The sequence below is a fragment of the Coregonus lavaretus genome (genome assembly GCF_964263955.1).
Source record: "Coregonus lavaretus genome assembly, chromosome: 9".
Taxonomy (NCBI): Eukaryota; Metazoa; Chordata; class Actinopteri; order Salmoniformes; family Salmonidae; genus Coregonus; species Coregonus lavaretus.
The window spans coordinates 51,814,230-51,835,477 of record NC_139996.1 but is presented as its reverse complement, the minus strand read 5'-3'; the positions used below and the strand labels follow the sequence as shown (position 1 = coordinate 51,835,477).

At 42.2% G+C, this 21,248-nt stretch overlaps 1 protein-coding gene across 1 annotated transcript in view; it reads right to left on the bottom strand.

Annotated features, from left to right (window-relative positions):
• Positions 1–13,284, bottom strand: part of crabp1a (cellular retinoic acid binding protein 1a) — a 40,928-nt gene extending 27,644 nt beyond the window's left edge. Inside the window, exons 1-2 of the mRNA XM_084168342.1 lie at positions 12,888–13,284; positions 9,191–9,369 (exon numbers count right to left, since the gene is read on the bottom strand). Of these exons, the coding sequence (XP_084024468.1) occupies positions 9,191–9,369; positions 12,888–12,957 (249 nt within the window). The 5' untranslated portion in view covers positions 12,958–13,284. The remainder of the gene's footprint in view (positions 1–9,190; positions 9,370–12,887) is intronic.
• Positions 13,285–21,248: the final 7,964 nt, after the last annotated feature.

Genomic DNA, 21,248 nt, shown 5'->3' with positions numbered 1-21,248 from the left:
AGCGTGGTAGATGTGTTGTTACCTACCCTTATCACCTGGGGGCGGCCCGTCAGGAAGTCCAGGATCCAGTTGCAGAGGGAGGTGTTTAGTCCCAGGATCCTTAGCTTAGTGATGACCTTTGAGGGCACTATAGTGTTGAAAGCTGAGCTGTAGTCAATGAATAGCATTCTCACGTAGGTGTTCCTCTTGTCCAGGTGGGAAAGGGCAGTGTGGAGTAAAATAGAGATAGCATCATCTGTGGATCTGTTGGGGCGGTATGCATATTGGAGTGGGTCTAGGGTTTCTGGGATAATGGTGTTGATGTGAGCCATGACCAGCCTTTCAAAGCTCTTCATGGCTACAGACGTGAGTGCTACGGGTCGGTAGTCATTTAGGCAGGTTATCTTAGTGTCCTTGGGCACAGGGACTATGGTGGTCTGCTTGAAACATGTTGGTATTACAGACTGTCAGGGACATGTTGAAAATGTCAGTGAAGACACTTGCCAGTTGGTCAGCACATGCTCGGAGTACACGTCCTGCGGCCTTGTGAATGTTGACCTGCTTAAAAGTGTTACTCACATCGGCTACGGAGAGTATGATCACACAGTCATCCGGAAACAGCTGATGCTCTCATGCATGCTTCAGTGTTGCTTGCCTCGAAGCGAGCATAGAAGTGATTTAGCTCATCTGGTAGGCTTGTGTCACTGGGCAGCTCGCGGTTGTGCTTCCCTTTGTAGTCTGTAATAGTTTTCAAGCCCTGCCACATCCGACGAGCGTCAGAGCCGGTGTAGTACGATTCAATCTTAGTCCTGTATTGACTCTTTGCCTGTTTGATAGTTCGTCGGAGGGCATAGCGGGATTTCTTATAAGCGTCCAGGTTAGAGTCCCGCTCCTTGAAAGCGGCAGCTCTAGCCTTTAGCTCAGTGCAGATGTTGCCTGTAATCCATGTCTTCTGGTTGGGGTATGTACATACGGTCACTGTGGGGACGACGTCATCGATGCACTTATTGATGAAGCCAGTGACTGATGTGGCTTACTCCTCAATGCTATCTGAAGAATCCCGGAACATATTCCAGTCTGTGCTAGCAAAACAGTCCTGTAGCTTAGCATCTGCGTCATCTGACCACTTTTTTATCAACCGAGTCACTGGTGCTTCCTGCTTTAGTTTTTGCTTATAAGCAGGAATCAGGAGGATAGAGTTATGGTCAGATTTGCCAAAAGGAGGGCGAGGGAGAGCTTTGTATGTGTCTCTGATTGTGGAGTAAAGGTGATCTAGAGTTTTTTTCCCTCTGGTTGCACATTTAACATGCTGGTAGAAATTAGGTACAACGGATTTAAGTTTCCCTGCATTAAAGTCCCCGGCCACTAGGAGCGCTGCCTCTGGATGAGCATTTTCCTGTTTACTTATGGCCTTATACAGCTCATTGAGTGCAGTCTTAGTGCCAGCATTGGTTTGTGGTGGTATACAGTGGGGGAAAAAAGTATTTAGTCAGCCACCAATTGTGCAAGTTCTCCCACTTAAAAAGATGAGAGAGGCCTGTAATTTTCATCATAGGTACACGTCAACTATGACAGACAAATTGAGAAAATAAAATCCAGAAAATCACATTGTAGGATTTTTTATGAATTTATTTGCAAATGATGGTGGAAAATAAGTATTTGGTCACCTACAAAGAAGTAAGATTTCTGGCTCTCACAGACCTGTAACTTCTTCTTTAAGAGGCTCCTCTGTCCTCCACTCGTTACCTGTATTAATGGCACCTGTTTGAAGTTGTTATCACTATAAAAGACACCTGTCCACAACCTCAAACAGTCACACTCCAAACTCCACTATGGCCAAGACCAAAGAGCTGTCAAAGGACACCAGAAACAAAATTGTAGACCTGCACCAGGCTGGGAAGACTGAATCTGCAATAGGTAAGCAGCTTGGTTTGAAGAAATCAACTGTGGGAGCAATTATTAGGAAATGGAAGACATACAAGACCACTGATAATCTCCCTCGATCTGGGGCTCCACGCAAGATCTCACCCCGTGGGGTCAAAATGATCACAAGAACGGTGAGCAAAAATCCCAGAACCACACGGGGGGACCTAGTGAATGACCTGCAGAGAGCTGGGACCAAAGTAACAAAGCCTACCATCAGTAACACACTACGCCGCCAGGGACTCAAATCCTGCAGTGCCAGACGTGTCCCCCTGCTTAAGCCAGTACATGTCCAGGCCCGTCTGAAGTTTGCTAGTGTGCATTTGGATGATCCAGAAGAGGATTGGGAGAATGTCATATGGTCAGATGAAACCAAAATAGAACTTTTTGGTAAAAACTCAACTCGTCGTGTTTGGAGGACAAAGAATGCTGAGTTGCATCCAAAGAATACCATACCTACTGTGAAGCATGGGGGTGGAAATATCATGCTTTGGGGCTGTTTTTCTGCAAAGGGACCAGGACGACTGATCCGTGTAAAGGAAAGAATGAATGGGGCCATGTATCGTGAGATTTTGAGTGAAAACCACCTTCCATCAGCAAGGGCATTGAAGATGAAACGTGGCTGGGTCTTTCAGCATGACAACGATCCCAAACACACCGCCCGGGCAACGAAGGAGTGGCTTCGTAAGAAGCATTTCAAGGTCCTGGAGTGGCCTAGCCAGTCTCCAGATCTCAACCCCATAGAAAATCTTTGGAGGGAGTTGAAAGTCCGTGTTGCCCAGCGACAGCCCCAAAACATCACTGCTCTAGAGGAGATCTGCATGGAGGAATGGTCCAAAATACCAGCAACAGTGTGTGAAAACCTTGTGAAGACTTACAGAAAACGTTTGACCTGTGTCATTGCCAACAAAGGGTATATAACAAAGTATTGAGAAACTTTTGTTATTGACCAAATACTTATTTTCCACCATAATTTGCTAATAAATTCATTAAAAATCCTACAATGTGATTTTCTGGATTTTTTTTCCTCATTTTGTCTGTACCTATGATGAAAATTACAGGCCTCTCTCATCTTTTTAAGTGGGAGAACTTGCACAATTGGTGGCTGACTACATACTTTTTTTCCCCACTGTATAGACAGCTACGAAAAATATAGAAGAAAACTCTCTTGGTAAATAGTGTGGTCTACAGCTGATCATGAGATACTCTACCTCAGGCGAGCAAAACCTTCCTTAGTTTTAGATTTTTTGCACCAGCTGTTGTTTACAAATATACACAGACCGCCACCCCTTGTCTTACCAGAGTCAGCCGTTCTATCCTGACGATGTAGCGTATATCCCGCCAGCTGTATGTTATCAATGTCGTCGTTCAGCCACGACTCGGTGAAACATAAGATATTACAGTTTTTAATGTCCCGTTGGTAGGATAACCGTAATCTTAGGTCGTCTACCTTATTTTCAAATGATTGAACATTGGCTAATAGGATTGATGGAAGAGGCAGTTTACTCGCTCGCCGTCGGATCCTTACAAGGCACCCCGACCTACGTCCACGATATCTCCGTCTCTTTCTCATGTGAATGACGGGGATTTGGGCATTGTCGGGTGTCTGTAGGATATCCTTCGCGTCCGACTCGTTGAAGAAAAAATCTTCGTCCAATACGAGGTGAGTAATCGTTGTCCTGATATCCAGAAGCTCTTTTTGGTCATAACAGACGGTGGCAGAAACATTATGCACAAAATAAATTACAAATAACGCCAAAAAACACACATAATAGTAGAATTGGTTAGAGGGCTGTAAAATCATCCATGGCCTGTTCTGAAACTGGTGATGTAAGCTATCTTAGATCTAACATACCAAAATATATGATTCAAGATCAATGTGATTGCTGGTAAGTACTTCAACCTAAATTAATCACATTTAAAATGCCTAACTCAAGAATTGAAGATCCATGTTCTTCACATGCCCCTAAATGCAACAGGTTAACTGATGTGACTTGGTTCAAACAATAGCAGATGGCTTATTATTTCTCTGGGGGTTTTAACATATACATGTTCATATTAGCATAAACATTTATTTCATTCAGAATTGATCATGGCAGTGTTATTCAATAGGACAATTAATGTGATTCAAATTAAGTAGAAAAGGCTGTTTTGTGACCTTGAGGGTGAGCTTATTAGGCTGCGTTTACACATGCCGTCCAATTCAGATCTGGGTCGTTCCACGATTATAGAGTACATTTTAGGTAGTGTAACTTGGTCAAAAACAACTTAATTTCATCTAATTTTAACATTCTGTCATAAAGAGCACATGTTCAACTTCATAAAAGGATATCTATAGTAAGTGTCAATAAAGTGCCATTAAAGTAACAGGTTTGACCGCAACAGGGTTGAGGGATGGAGGGGCAATTGAATGCAAGGGAGGGGCAATTGAATGCAAGCTTCACAAATGTATTTTCAATGTTAAACATTTCTAGCCTATCTATCTATGGGTAACAGGGTTGATGTTTTATGTAACATGGTTGACGTGTTATGCTTGACGTGCACCACACAACACCAGAAGATTGTCAAAAAGAGTAGAACCAGCTCACCTGCTTTTACACTATGATTTTACTATTATACGTTCAATGTTTATTTTGCAAAAATAATTTTAAAAGGAATAGTTTAACCATATTAAAACGAGAGTTCAGTTCACATACCAGGGTTTACCGTAAAATGAGGGATCACATGACTAAATCACATGAAATACATCATAATCTTCAGAAACTGTGTAACTAGGGCTTAATAAAAATGGTGAAAACATGAAGAAATGTTGGGGTTAAGGGCTAAAATCTTCCTAGAAGTCATGATGAGGGACATATAAAAATGCTGATTTTTGGCACTTTAGCATTTTAAGTCTTTATTCATATAAAAAAATCGGATTTATTGAATTGTCTATGTGGTCTATATTAAAGGGAACTTCATTTAATATAGCAGGCTTTTAAAATACAATATTGGAGAACAATTTCTACTTAAAATATCAAGGGGACGCAAAATTATGAATTGCAGATTATTGCCATATCTGATACCTATCTGATATTTTCCCTAATGTGTAAACAGCAAAAAAAACAATGGAATCTGATCTTTTGACTTCCGATTTATACCACATCCACACAGTGCATTCAGAAAGTATGCATACCACTTGACCTTTTCCACATTTTGTTACTTTACAGCCTTATTCTAAAATGGATTCAATAGTTTTTTTCCATCATCACTCTACACACAATACCCCATAATAACAAAGCAAAAAACAGGTTTTTAGATTTTTTTGCAAATGTATTAAAAATAAAAAACGGAAATTTCATTTAAATACAGTAAGTATTCAGACCTTTTACTCAGTACTTTGTTGAAGCACCTTTAGCAGCGATTACAACCTCGAGTCTTCATGGGTATGACGCTACAAGCTTGGCACACCTGTATTTGGGGAGTTTCTCCCATCTTCTCTGCAGATCCTCTCAAGCTCTGCCAGGTTGGATGGGGAGCGTCGCTGCACAGCTATTTTCAGGTCTCTCCAGAGCTGTTCGATCAGGTTCAAGTCCAGGCTCTGGCTGGGCCACTCAAGGACATTCAGAGACTTGTCCCGAAGCCACTCCTGCGTTGTCTTGGCTGTGTGCTTAGGGACATTGTCCTGTTGGAAGGTGAACCTTCGCCCCCAGTCTGAGATCCTGAGCGCTCTGGAGCAGGTTTTCATCAAGGATCTCTCTGTACTTTGCTCCGTTCATCTTTCCCTCGATCCTGACTAGTCTCCCAGTCCCTGCCGCTGAAAAACATCCCCACAGCATGATGCTGCCACCACCATGCTTCATCGTAGGGAAGGTGCCAGGTTTCCTCCAGACGTGATGCTTGGCATTTAGTCCAAAGAGTTCAATCTTGATTTAATCAGATCAGAGAATCTTGTCCTTTAGGTGCCTTTTGGCAAAATCCAAGCGGGCTGTCATGTGCCTTTTATTGAGGAGTGGTTTCCGTTTGGCCACTCTACCATAAAGGCCTGATTAGTGGAGTGCTGCAGAGATGGTTGTCCTTCTGGAATGTTCTCCCATCTCCACAGAGGAACTCTGGAGCTCTTTCAGAGTCAGAATGACCATGGGGTTCTTTGTCACTTCCCTGACCAAGGCCCTTCTCCCCCGATTGCTCAGTTTGGCCGGGCGGCCAGCTCTAGGAAGAGTCTTGGTGGTTCCAAACTTCTTCCATTTAAGAATGATGGAGGCCACTGTGTTCTTGGGGACCTTCAATACTGCAGACATTTTTTGGTACCCTTCCCCAGATCTGTGCCTCAACACAGACTCCTGTCTCGGAGCCCAACTGACATTCCTTCGACCTCATGGCTTGGTTTCTGCTCTGACATGCAATGTAGTACCTTATATAGACAGATGTGTGACTTTCCAAATCATGTTCAATCAATGGAATTTACCACAGGTGTTGTAGAAACATCTCAAGGATGATCAATGGAAACAGGTTGCACCTGAGCTCAATTTCGAGTCTCATAGCAAAGGGTCTGAATACTAATGTAAATAAGGTATTTCTGTTTTTTCTTTTTAATGAATTTGTAAACATTTATAAAAACCTGTTTTCACTTTGTCATTATGGGGTATTTTGTGTAGATTGATGAGGAAAAATGTATTTAATCCATTTTAGAATAAGGCTGTAACGTAACAAAATGTGGAAAAAGGGAAGAGGTCTGAATACTTTTTGAATGCACTGTATGTGGATCTCAGTCCTGATACAATTTTGATGTTCTATATGTAACCAGATTATTTTTGCTCTGATGTGGCTTTTATGTACGTGACCTGGCGTTACCATGACAACCACCCCAACATTTTAAGGAACAGTGCCAGGAAATGAGCATTGCATATGTGTGCTACTTCAGAGGCTACATTGTGAATGCGCAAATCTGATATGGGTCACATGTAAAACTGAGTGTGGACAGTGGACAAAAAATTAAGAAATGGGTTCTTAGGGTGGCTGTTGGTTTTTGACCACTTATTTGGATTCCTCATGTCTTAGTTATTATTAGGAAAAACTTTTGTGGGCCTCCCGAGTGGCGCAGCGGTCTAAGGCACTGCATCGCAGTGCTTGAGGCGTCACTCCAGACTCCAGTTTGATCCCGGGCTGTTTCACAGCCGGCCGTGATCAGGAGACCCATGAGGCGGCACACAATTGGCCCAGCGTCATCCTGGTTAGGGGAGGGTTTGGCAGGCCGGGGTTTCCTTGTCCCATCGCGCTCTAGCGACTCCTTGTGGCGGGCCGGGCGCCTGCAAGCTGACTTCGGTCGCCAGCTGTACGGAATTTCCTCCGACACATTGGTGCGGCCGGGTTAAGCGAGCAGTGTCAAGAATCAGTGCTCGGTACAGGAGTTGCGAAGGTGCACCAATTAGATATCACAAAAAGGGCAAAAAATAATATTATATGAATCCTATGAATTTAAATGTCCAATTTGGGTGCAATCAATTAGCTTAATTTCTCAGAGATCAAATTATATATATATTTTAAATTGCTGCAGGAATGCTAATCTTATCTGTTTCTAACTGCAAAAATGATTTCAGAACAATCTGAGATGGTGGATGTCATGGCTTGCTGAAATGACATGTAACGACCCTGGTGGAAAAGCAGCCTGTAACTGGGGAGTGGTGTTGTACCTTGTATTTGATGAAGATGGCTGAGTCACAGTTTATCTGCGCTGACGTGGCATCGTGACCTGCTCATTCCGAACAACGGCTTGAGAGTTCCCCGAAGGGCCAAAGCTTGGAGAGAGGACCCATCTATCTCATCTATGTCAGCCCTCTAATCCACTTCCTCAGACGTGAGCATGATACCAATAAGTCAACCATGTTAATGTATACATTTTTCATGGAGACGCTACTCAAAAGGAAAATAAGAAGGCTCTAAAAGCCTTGTCAAAATCACACACACACACACACACACACACACACACACACACACACACACACACACACACACACACACACACACACACACACACACACTTTCAACCAGTCTTATTGATCATCCCCCCTCCTCCTCTCCCACACCCTCAGGGAACCCCAGAGCACACTTTTCCCTGTCTCCTCTGTAGCTCTGCCACCCTACCCAATGCTCAACCCCCATCTTTCGCCAACCCAAATCCGTCCCATCACTGGAAGCCAAATTGCCCCAATTCCAACTGTACAGTAATCCCCTCTCCCCGCCTACCTACCCACCACACTAATCTGGTAATTCCCCAACACAATCACCACTTCTCTCCCAAGTCTGTTGATTGTGCTTTGAGCTTCTGGCACCAAACTCGGAGTTGGGTGGCATGTGTTTGTTTTTGAGATTGAGCGGTGAGCCAATGAGGGCATTCTGATTAAACCCTATGGGTGGTAGTAACCCATACACATACACTGAGTATACAAAACATTAGGAACACCTTCCACATATTGAGTTACACCCTTTTGCCCTCAGAACAGCCTCAATTCATCGGGGAATGGACTCTGCAAGGTGTTGAATGCATTCCACAGGGATGATGGCCCATGTTGACTCCAATGCTTCCCACAGTTGTGTCAAGTTGGCTGGATGTCCTTTGGGTGGTGGACCATTCTTGATACACACGGGAAACTGTTGAGTGTGAAAAACCTAGCAGCGTTGCAGTTCTTGACACAAACCGGTGCGCCTGGCACCTACTACCATACCCCGTTCAAAGGCACTTAGATATTCTGTCTTGCCCATTCACCCTCTGAATGGCACACATATACAATCCATGTCTCAATTGTCTCAAGGCTTAAAAATCCTTCTTTAACCTGTCTCCTCCCCTTCATCTACACTGATTGAAGTGGATTTAACAAGTGACATCAATAAGGGATCATAGCTTTCACCTGGATCCACCTGGTCAGTCTATGTCATGGAAAGAGCAGGTGTTCCTAATGTTTTGTATACTTTTGCAGGCAAGGATTCCAGTGAACAGAGTTTCAATCCCACAATTAGCACAATGTATTAGATTGCCGGAATCTGGCGCTGTGATCAGAGTTCACTGCCAGTATTTTCATATCTAGTGTATCATATGTAGTCTGGACTGAACGAGAAGGTGCACTAATAACAGTGTTTATATAATAAGTAGAAAAATAAATATGGCCATATTATGTGTAATTCGCCAAAATCTGTTGAATACTTCTTCATGACTGACTTCAATAGTTGTATTGAAATCAATGTGCATTACACTTATTAAGAGGCAACATGTACCTGTACTGCACTATGAAGGATACCCTTTCCACATTACCTTGCATTTCCTGCCGTCCACCGTCTCCTCGTCGAACTCCTGGCCGATGTGGAAGTTGATCTCGGTGGTGCGGACGCTGGTGGAGGTCTTGATGTAGAACTGCTCCCCGTCCTGACGGATCTCCACGTGAGGCTTGGAGGCAGCCGCCCCAGCCACCTTCCTCAGCATGGCATTCACGCCTGGATGGGCACAGCACAGACCAGGGAGGGAGACGGGAATGGAATGGAAGGGTAGGAGGAGGGAGTTAGGCCTGATTCAGACAGACACCCCCTACCGCCTAGATCCGTCTAGACAAGATTTACCCCAAAACAGTCCTCAACCTGACCCCTCTCTCACCACCCCACCCCGCCCTACCTCTCTCTCACCCTTGGACTCTTTATGGACTTTCTCTTCTCTTGGATACTTAATCATGTATATTTTCTTACTTTCAAAAACATGATAGGCCAACTGAATGAGGAATAGCTTTTCTTCATCAGACACCAATTAAAAGTGGTAAACCATAATAGTAGAGCATTGTTCTTCTGGAAAGTGCTCTGTGGTAACAAATCCGTTGCTGAAAACTTGAGGAGAAATCGGAAGAATTTTGGCGATTAAGTATTTGGCCTGATTGCCACGAGGGGAAAAAAACAAGACTTGTTGTGTGACAGATCTGAATTGGGTTTCAGAGAATCTGGTGGCTGGCTGTGTAAAGCAGTGACTAAAACGCATGTCAAAGTCCTGGCATGAGGGGAGTGCTTTGGCGTGCCCTGTGCCCCTCCGCAAGTCTGTCTGGCCACCCCTACGCACTTCCAACTCAAGGACAGCCCTACCAGGTCTTGCTGGTCTCTCTCTACACTGTCCATCTTATCTCGCCGACAAAATGGCCACAGATACAGACTCACGGATGGATTGTGGGCTATCCAAGGAGAAGGACTCAGTCCCAGACATTCACCCTCTGGCATCCCTCAAACATGCATTGATCGTCAAGGGCTTTAGATACTTCCCACTGGGCAAGAACTTGTTTCCACGTCATTTCAACAACAGAAAATCTATGTGATGACATTAAATCAACATGGAAAACTGATTTGATTTGAAAAAAGTAATCAACGTAAGGGAATTTAGTATTTTATTTAAAACCAGATTTTAGCCTAAATCCAATGACATGGTGGCGTTTGTACTTTTCTATTTTTTTGAATTCACATGAATTCAAAACTAGACGTTGAATTGACGACTGTGCCCAGTGAGTTTCAGCACTTAGCAACTGGTCTAACAGTAGTCCTAACCTTACCAACTATAGAATGCAACCAGTAAGACCACGTAACGAGCCGTGGACCAGGATATAGCATACAGTGAGGGAAAAAAGTATTTGATCCCCTGCTGATTTTGTACGTTTGCCCACTGACGAAGAAATGATCAGTCTATAATTTTAATGGTAGGTTTATTTGAACAGTGAGAGACAGAATAACAACAAAAAAATCCAGAAAAATGAATGTCAAAAATGTTATAAATTGATTTGCATTTTAATGAGGGAAATACGTATTTGACCCCCTCTCAAACAGAAAGATTTCTGGCTCCCAGGTGTCTTTTATACGGGTAACGAGCTGAGATTAGGAGCACACTCTTAAAGGGAGTGCTCCTAATCTCAGCTTGTTACCTGTATAAAACACCTGTCCACAGAAGCAATCAATCAATCAGATTCCAAACTCTCCACCATGGCCAAGACCAAAGAGCTCTCCAAGGATGTCAGAGACAAGATTGTAGACCTACATAAGGCTGGAATGGACTACAAGACCATCGCCAAGCAGCTTGGTGAGAAGGTGACAACAGTTGGTGCGATTATTCGCAAATGGAAGAAACACAAAATAACGGTCAATCTCCCTCGGCCTGGGGCTCCATGCAAGATCTCACCTTGTGGAGTTGCAGTGATTATGAGAACGATGAGGAATCAGCCCAGAACTACACGGGAGGATCTTGTCAATGATCTCAAGGCAGCTGGGACCATAGTCACCAAGAAAACAATTGGTAACACACTACGCCGTGAAGGACTGAAATCCTGCAGCGCCTGCAAGGTCCCCCTGCTCAAGAAAGCACATATACATGCCCGTCTGAAGTTTGCCAATGAACATCTGAATGATTCAGAGGAGAACTGGGTGAAAGTGTTGTGGTCAGATGAAACCAAAATGGAGCTCTTTGGCATCAACTCAACTCGGCGTGTTTGGAGGAGGAGGAATGCTGCCTATGACCCCAAGAACACCATCCCCACCGTCAAACATGGAGGTCGAAACATTATGCTTTGGGGGTGTTTTTCTGCTAAGGGGACAGGACAACTTCACAGCATCAAAGGGACGATGGACGGGGCCATGTACCGTCAAATCTTGGGTGAGAACCTCCTTCCCTCAGCCAGGGCATTGAAAATGGGTCATGGATGGGTATTCCAGCATGACAATGACCCAAAACACACGGCCAAGGCAACAAAGGAGTGGCTCAAGAAGAAGCACATTAAGGTCCTGGGGTGGCCTAGCCAGTCTCCAGACCTTAATCCCATAGAAAATCTGTGGAGGGAGCTGAAGGTTCGAGTTGCCAAACGTCAGCATCGAAACCTTAATGACTTGGAGAAGATCTGCAAAGAGGAGTGGGACAAAATCCCTCCTGAGATGTGTGCAAACCTGGTGGCCAACTACAAGAAACGTCTGACCTCTGTGATTGCCAACAAGGGTTTTGCCACCAAGTACTAAGTCATGTTTTGCAGAGGGGTCAAATACTTATTTCCCTCATTAAAATGCAAATCAATGTATATTTTTTTTTACATGCGTTTATTTTTATTTGTTTTATTCTGTCTCTCACTGTTCAAATAAACCTACCATTAAAATTATAGACTGAGCATTTCTTTGTCAGTGGGCAAACGTACAAAATCAGCAGGGGATCAAATAATTGTTTCCCTCACTGTATGTACACTGACATCACGTCATAGCACTAAGCTACGCACAGCACTGCATGTTCCGTGCTGCCATGGTGAAGAAACCGGCATCATGGTCCACCGTGCACCCCAATTTGATGACATTGGCTCCCGTGGGGTTACTAACTGTTTAATGGTGCTCACAATTCAAAGCCATCTTCTGAGCAACAAACAAACCCAAACAGCCCCATAGGGAATATATTCACCCAAAACCACAAAATATGACCATGGTCTCATTGCTTGTGCAGCATGGTACTTACAGTCAAGACCCAGAAAGACCCAGCCACACAAATGAATGACCCAGATAAACTGGTCCAATTCTAAACCATCACAGTGATCAGCAAGGGGAAAAAAACACAAAAGGCAGAAGAAAGAATTCCATAAAGACCTCCACTGACACTGCTAACGCATGCCCTACTTAAACGTTAATACATGAATAATGTTGTTCCCATGCAAGTGCAGCCAGACCCCGGCTGTAACAATACCATGTCTATATAATTGACATCTCCTGTAGCTGAGGGCTTTCCCGCTACAGCTTGCTTGCTGTATGCTCTCTCTCCCTCCTCTTTTAGATGAGATAAGGCAATAGCATATTGTTGGAAGTGAAGCAATGCCCCAGGAAAATAAAAAGCTGTTTTTTAATGCACATGACGGATAGTAGGCTAAAGCTCACGTAGGGATGCACTGTGCAGGCTATTGAAAAGAGAAAGGGAGAGAAGACGAGAGGGATGGAGAGAGACAAAATGGCAAGAAGGGGCTTACCAAGGGCTTTGAGAAGTTCATCAAAATTTTCACTGCTCTTCATTTTCCAGGTGCCGGCAAAGTTGGGCATTTCTGCTGGGGCTGACAGTAAGGCTGTGCCTGCAAAGAACCTGCTCCACGCTCTGCTCTTCCTATACCCTCTCTCTCACTCTCCTCCTTTCCTCTGCGTTGCACTCTCTTCTGCACTCACAACCTCTGCCTCTCTCAATCGTTCTCCCTCCTTCCTGTATCTCCCTTTCTGTAGCAGCTTCAACTTCCTCTTTGCCACGAGATAAAGCAAGTCTCTATTCTTCGTACACACCTTTTTCTTACTGTCTGCCTTTTACTCCCTCTATCTCACTTGTAGTCTCGCTCTCTGACTCTCTCTCTCTCTAGTGTCGGTTTCGACCTTGTCTCTGTCACTAGTTATAGCAAGTGTCTTTTATATCTGAATAACTATAGGTCCCTCCCCCTAGAAGCCCTGTCCCATTATTAACGCAAGACATTTCACACAATCTGTTCTGAGACTAGACAGAACACACCAAGCTTGTCATTCCCTATCCCAGACTGGGATTCCCAGACCGAGGTGATCAACCTTTGTAAGCATGTGTTTTTTTTATTCATGTAAAATATTCATATTTTTGGTATGGTAATCAATTACATTTTCTGATGGAATTATCATTTTAAAGTAATGTCTGATACTTCCTGTTAGTGATTATGCATTGTGATGGGAATCCTTTTTTAAATTCATGGCCCAATATAGTTTACTTACATGCTAATGGCAAAATCTTCTGATATGGTTGACCCACTACCATATGGCTGGAAATGGGAATCCTTTATTCATTGCATCCTAACTTATTGTATACTTTATATCACAAATTGGTCCCCTTATATGAATGCTCATATCACTCTCAATAGTGAAACCTTTACCTTTTGTGGCACACTAAGGGAACCTTTGTGGCTCAGTTGGTAGAGCATGGCACTTGCAATGCCAGGGTTGTGGATTCGATTCCCATGGGGGACCAGTATGAACAAAATGTATGCACTCACTACTGTAAGTCGCTCTGGATAAGTGCGTCTGCTAAAATGACAAAACAATTCTGAGGGCCTCATACAGTAGTTCCTGAAGTGGACAATAAAACATTTGAACTTCACTTGTTTACGTCTTTGATATTTTGAAATTGTCATGAGCAGAAAGTTATGGCGTGAGTGCACGTGTGTGTGTGTGTGTGTGTGTGAGAGAGTGTGCGTGCAAAAAAAGTACCCCATTAGCCCACCATACTCAGTGAGTCTCATATGTATAAACAAAACACACAAATGGCTATTTTCAAACTGCCAGCACCAGTTGAGTTGATTATGAACAATAAACAAGGTGATTCCCCTTTTTCACAAATTGATTGATTTTATCTGTTTACCATCACTGAACGATACGATAAGAAACAACTCTACTGGACAGTTTTGAAAATAATGCAAAAATGTAAACAATAATTACAATTTAAATAATGTATTTCCATTACAGGTTCTTGCCCGTCAATGCTTCTGTGAAATAACTCAAGTGAAACAGCTCAGCTGGAAAGTTTTGAAAATGCACCACTTTTGGATTAATCGTTTTTTGGGGGATTAAAAGTTTAATTTCATTCACCTTGACACAGTTTGCCTCCAAACTCTAAATCCAATAATCAGGCTAAAACTTTATTTTTTTAACAGCTTAAGCAGAAAAGGTAGAAACTCCCCTATCATTTCATCACTATATAATCACCCCCGGATGACATGGACAAGGAAGGGAGCGCTTGCTCTAGTTGGAGTAACTAAATGTTATTTGTTATGAAAATGTACCAACAAGAAGTGTAGGTGAATAAAGCTTGGGGACGTGATATGGAAGGGAAGGGGAGAGATCAGAGGGTTCTGATCCTCACAGTACGGCTCCCTTAAGCCAGCCATCAGAGCATTATCACGGCTCCAAAGCACTCGGCCCTGTCAAAGAATTCATGCCAGAGAAATCAGGCCTACCTGCCTGGGAGATTAGAGAAGAAGAAGGGAACATATAAATAGATAGTAAAATGAAAGAGAAAATGAAAACGCAAAAGGCTCAACAAAAGACAAGCCCCCATATCTTTCACCCCCTACAAAAATACATGCATAGGCCTACCACATTGTCAGTTTGGATTAGTACTAGTAGATATATTGCAGTAAAACAAAGATTTTAGGACATTTTGTACCATTTCAGATGTTTTGGTGAAGTAAGAAGTAAAGGTACATATTTTGTCATGTACTTTGTGCAGAGCAAAGCTGATTGAATATTGCTACATACTACAGTATGGGTTGCCTATGCTACCCTCCAGTTTCTCGACTTCTTGGCGCTGACGGAAACATGGATTACCACTGAAAAAACTGCTACTCCTACTGCTCTCTCCTCGTCTGACCATGTGTTCTCGCATACCCCGAGAGCATCTGGTCAGCGGGGTGGTGGCACAGGAATCCTCATCTCTCCCAAGTGGACATTCTCTATTTTTCCCCTGACCCATCTGTCTATCTCCTCATTTGAATTCCATGCTGTCACAGTCACTAGCCCATTTAAGCTTAACATCCTTGTCATTTATCACCCTCCAGGTTCCCTTGGAGAGTTCCTCAATGAGCTTGACGCCTTGATAAGTTCCTTTCCTGAGGATGGCTCACCCCTCACAGTTCTGGGGGACTTCAACCTCCCTACGTCTACCTTTGACTCATTTCTCTCTGCCTCCTTCTTTCCACTCCTCTCCTCTTTTGACCTCACCCTCTCACCGTCCCCCCCTACTCACAAGGCAGGCAATACACTTGACCTCATCTTTACTAGATGCTGTTCTTCTACTAATCTCACTGCAACTCCCCTCCATGTCTCCGATCACTACTTTGTGTCCTTTTCTCTCTCGCTCTCCTCCAACACTACTCACTCTGCCCCTACTCAGATGGTAATGCGCCGTCACAACCTTCGCTCTCTCTCTCCCGCTACTCTCTCCTCTTCCATCCTATCATCTCTTCCCTCTGCCCAATCCTTCTCCCTCCAATCTCCTGATTCTGCCTCCTCAACCCTCCTCTCCTCTCTTTCTGCATCCTTTGACTCTCTATGTCCCCTATCCTCCCGGCTGATGATGGATCACAGCAATGACACTGACAATTTCTGGAGCATGCAATCTTAACATTAAATTCATTGTTGTAACATAGCCAATGCGTTGGTTGAGGGAAAATTCAAGAAAACCATATTGTAAGGTCAAAATAAATACAAATTCGGTAATAAAAAATGAAAAATCACATCTTTACCCACAATCGAGGAAGAGGAAAAGCTAACTACAGCAAACATGAAAAGGGCTTTAAAAACTGTGTCTTTCTCAAATCAATGCAAACCCATTAACATCAGCTACATTAAAAATAACCTCTGACATGAGTAATTCCCTTTTAACATGTTGCAGTTAATGCAAGACATCAACTCATTATTAACAATCATTTCCCAAGTCGACTATAATGAGTCATGTGGATGTGCCTCCCAGTGAGGCAAACAGCAGCGCTGAGATCAGTAATGAGGTGAAACCAGCTCTGGAAGCGAAGACCTGTGGCAGAAATGGAGAGAATGCATGCACTTCCTTGCTTTTGATGAGAAAATGTTCCCTGTAAAAACCCATAAATAAGTCTGAAGTGTCCTTGATTGAAAGAAACGCTGGTCTGAAAGTAAACACTTATTAGGAGCACAGAGCAACAATGACGCACTTCCTTCCATTAACAAGTGCATTCGATTCAGCTCAAGAGCCTCCTGAACATAGAGTACAATAGCCCCAAAATGGACATCTGCGCACACAGACGTGCACACATATAAACAAGCACACACACACACACACACACACAATTGTATTTATGAAGTAAAATACTTTGGGGAGATGGTATGGTGTGCCTATGTACACTGTTGTGAGCATGTGTTGCAGAAACCAGTAACCAACCCCCCTAAACAGGGATACATAGAGACATACATGTTTATAACCACTGTGGCATTAAAAGGACCAGTGTTGGACGTACTATTAGGCAGAAGAGGCAATCCTCAGGCCTCACATCAATAAAACAAAACAAAAATAGTCATCATGGGGTATTGTGTGTAGATTGATGAGGAAAAAATGTATTTAATACATTTTAGAGTAAGGCTGTAACGTAAAATAATGTGGAAAAAGTCAAGGGGTCTGAATACTTTCCGAATGCAGTGTATAGTACATACACTACCAGTCAAAAGTTTGGACACATCTACTCATTCAAGGGTTTTTCTTTACTTGTACATTTTTTTTACATTGTAGAATAATAGTGAAGACATCAAAACTATGAAATAACACATATGGACTCATGTAGTAACCACAAAAGTGACAAGGTGGGGGGGGGGGGGGGGTTTGGTGTATACAGAAGATAGCCCTATTTGGTAAAAGACCAAGTCCATATTATGGCAAGAACAGCTCAAATAAGCAAAGAGAAATGACAGTCCATCATTACTTTAAGACATGAAGGTCAGTCAATATGGAACATTTCAAGAACTTAGAAAGTTTCTTCAAGTGCAGTTGCAAAAACCATCAAGCGCTATGATGAAACTGGCTATCATGAGGACCGCCACAGTAAAGGAAGACCCAGAGTTACCTCTGCTGCAGAGGATAAGTTAGAAGTACCAGCCTCAGCATGGAGGAGGAGGTGTTATGGGGGGGGGTCGATATAGGACTCGTTTTACTGTGGATATAGATACTTTTGTACGTGTTCCCTCCAGCATCTTCACAAGGTCCTTTGCTGATGTTCTGGGATTGATTACCTTCCTGAGCGGTATGAAGGCTGCGTGGTCCCATGGTGTTTATACTTGCGTACTATTGTTTGTACAGATGAACGTGGTACCTTCAGGCATTTGGAAATTTCTCCCAAGGATGAACCAGACTTGTGGAGGTCTACAATATTTTTTCTGAGGTCTTGCCTGATTTCTTTTCATTTTCCCATGATGTCAAGCAAAGAGGCACTGAGTTTGAAGGTAGGCCTTGAAATACATCCACAGCTACACCTCCAATTGACTCAAATGATGTCAATTAGCCTATCAGAAGCTTCTAAAGCCATGACATCATTTTCTGGAATTTCCAAGCTGTTTAAAGGCACAGTCAACTTAGTGTATGCAAACTTCTGACCCACTGGAATTGTGATGCAGTGAATTATAAGTGAAATAATCTGTCTGTAAACAATTGTTGGAAAAATTACTTGTGTCATGCACAAAGTAGATGTCCTAACTGACTTGACAAAACTATAGTTTGTTAACAAGAAATGTGTGGAGTGGTTGAAAAACAAGTTTTAATGACTCCAACCTAAGTGTATGTAAACTTCCAACTTCAACTGTATATATATATATATATAAATATATATATATATATATATATATATATATATTTATATGTGTATATATATTAAATGAAATTAATACAGGATTGTAATATTATTGCCCAAGCCTCAAAACCAGAAACATGTGGAGAGAACACTTGTAATTTTGAATAAATGTTGAAATTTGTATTGGTTTTTCCCTTGTACAAAATAAGTAATTTCCAAGTGAAGGACATCTGAAGGAGATTAACCTTGTTCAGTATATGAGGGCCAATTTAGTCATGACTGCCACAGTTTTTTTAGACAGGACAGGAGTTCACAGGTTTTTGTTCCAGCCCTTCACTAACATCTAATTCAATTGTGGTCTATATTGAAGACTTGCACCCAGTGCAATCCTCTGGGACAGAAATCATGTATGTATTTTAGAATGAGCTTCATAAATGACAATGTCCTGACAAATCTGCATGATAAACAATAACATTGGTGAATCTATTTATATCTAATGTCGTATATGATGAGTGGTGGCAATTATTGCTGTCAACAAAAAGGAGTCTGCTCATACTGAACATTGATCATAAGGTTTATTCAGATCACAAGCTTCAGCAGGGGTGACAGACTCGCGAGGTCTGGAGAGCAGTGTCCCCCAATTCTAATGGCTGCTCTGGGGTTTATTGTCTAAAACCCTTCTTATATAGACAATACCAAAATAAGGGTTACCCCCTCTTCTGGCCAATCACCAGTCTCCCCTCGGGCGTCACCCTCCAAGCGGCACATTTCAAATAACATCATAAAACATCCCCCCTCTGGCCTGAACAACCAACATTCTTTCAGTTCCATCTAAAAACCTTTAACACCATCATATTGTCAATACACTACATTCCCCCCTTTCGAGACAACCTAAACGTCTCGAAACCAAACAGAATAAGATTATAACAAGTAACAATTTATCTCATTGAGTATCTTTAACATTAAACCAAAACATTCTTCTCTAGAGCGTAAATTCCTTCTTATGCAATAACTGTTTATGAAGTGGGAATACATTACTATCTTTATGAAGTGTGAATACATTACTATGAAATATGAAGAAATCTCTATGGAGTGTAAATACATTACTATGAAATATGAACAACTGTTTATGAAGTATGAATACATTACTATGACATATGAAGAAATCTCTATGGAGTGTAAGAGCGAAAAACTGTCCAGCAGCCATCCATCCATATCAATCAAGACAGTAAAATTCTCTCACGGTCCCTCTGCCCCAGGCAACCACCGTCGGTACTCCAGATAACCTCATTAACCATGTAAATGCATTTGAAACTATGATGCAATTAAATACACATGTAAGCCCCTGCAAACAAAATCCTATCCATAAACATCCATTGTACGGCTGGTCAACCCATAGGACCGGACAATGAAACTCTCCCTTCCTAGCCTCTCTGTCCCTAAACATTCACCGAAATAAACAAAAACATCTAAGATCCTTACATGTAATCAATAACATCAAACATCATTCTACAAAAATTAATCCCTGAGGCTATTACACAATTATGTATTACACATGTCTATATTTCATTGCAAACACTGGAATGTAGTCAACTACACTTCATCTCCCTGTAGTGTCCTCTTCCCATGGACTTGTTGATGATGGAATCAGCCACACCCTCCTTGTTTCATCTCCTCCAGTCATATTGTCCCTTCACATTGTCTTTGTTTGAATATTTCAATCTCCACATGTTCTCCCAAATGCTTCTGGAATGACAAGAAAATAAACGACCAAACAGTATCTTTTGCAAAACAACATTTTCAAATTAAACCTCAACATCAATTTAAGAATATAAAAATGACCTATAAATGATGTATGAATCACATTAACCTATCCCCCCCTTGATTCATAAATCATACCAACATCACCCTACTATTGAAAAAAAAAAAAAAAATTGAAAAATAATCAACTCATAAAAAAAATGATATTTATCCATCAGTAGTCCATCCATCTTTATCCAGATCAGGAACAGTCAACACCGGCATCTGAGTGTTGTCTCCAGGAATCACTCTCCAACCTATCTCAATATCATAGCTTTCTCAAAGGTCAGTAACAAATTACAAACATCACACAGTGTTATCAAAGCTGAAACTAAAATCTGACCCATCACTGCCCCTACTGGCCTAATTGATCTTGCAACCAAATCTTCTCAGATCTCCCAAACACATCCCTTATAATGCATCTATAACCCCAGTGATCTTATCTGAACTATCTGGACTCAAAGTATAACTAATATTTATCAATATGATCTTCCCAAATGTTACACCATACCATGAATAAAGTCCCCCCTTCTCCCTTACATTCATCCTTCAATGATAGGCTTGAAGACTATGACATGTCGCTTTTCATCCTATTTTGAACTCTAGTTTCAAATTGATCTGTGTTCGGTGCTACTCCTCTTTTAATAGTAAAAGCCTCATATGGAAGCTTCAACGTTGACATGTAACCAAATCCTATCCCTCCATAGGGTAAGAATAAATATACTTTATCCTCACAAACCCCCTCTAAATATCTCTAAAATTCCCCATAGTCATAGGCAAAAGCTAATCTTTTAACCATCAAAGTCCTGCTTTTCTTACTACCTGCTACCTAAAAAGTAACATATTTCTCATTACTACCCTTAAGGTCATGCTTATCCAAAGTTATCATATAACATCCCAATCTGATCTTCCCATAAACACACCCCTTACCTCATATGTTTTATTAGAACAAAAACAACTTTTAGCCCTCAATATTTCACCTGAATACTTCATGGTTCCGTTGTTACCTGATCTTCCTTTCCCATTTAACAATTCCCATAGGGTAATTCATTTACCCAAGAACACTACTTAAACCTAGGCTTAAACCACTGTTCTGACAACGACATTATTTTATCTGTCAATGACTGTTGCCAATACCACAGTCATGACAAAGCATAAGACTGACCCATACCTGACAGAGGCTGCGCAACCGTCTAACATGTTTGGGATGGAATTCTC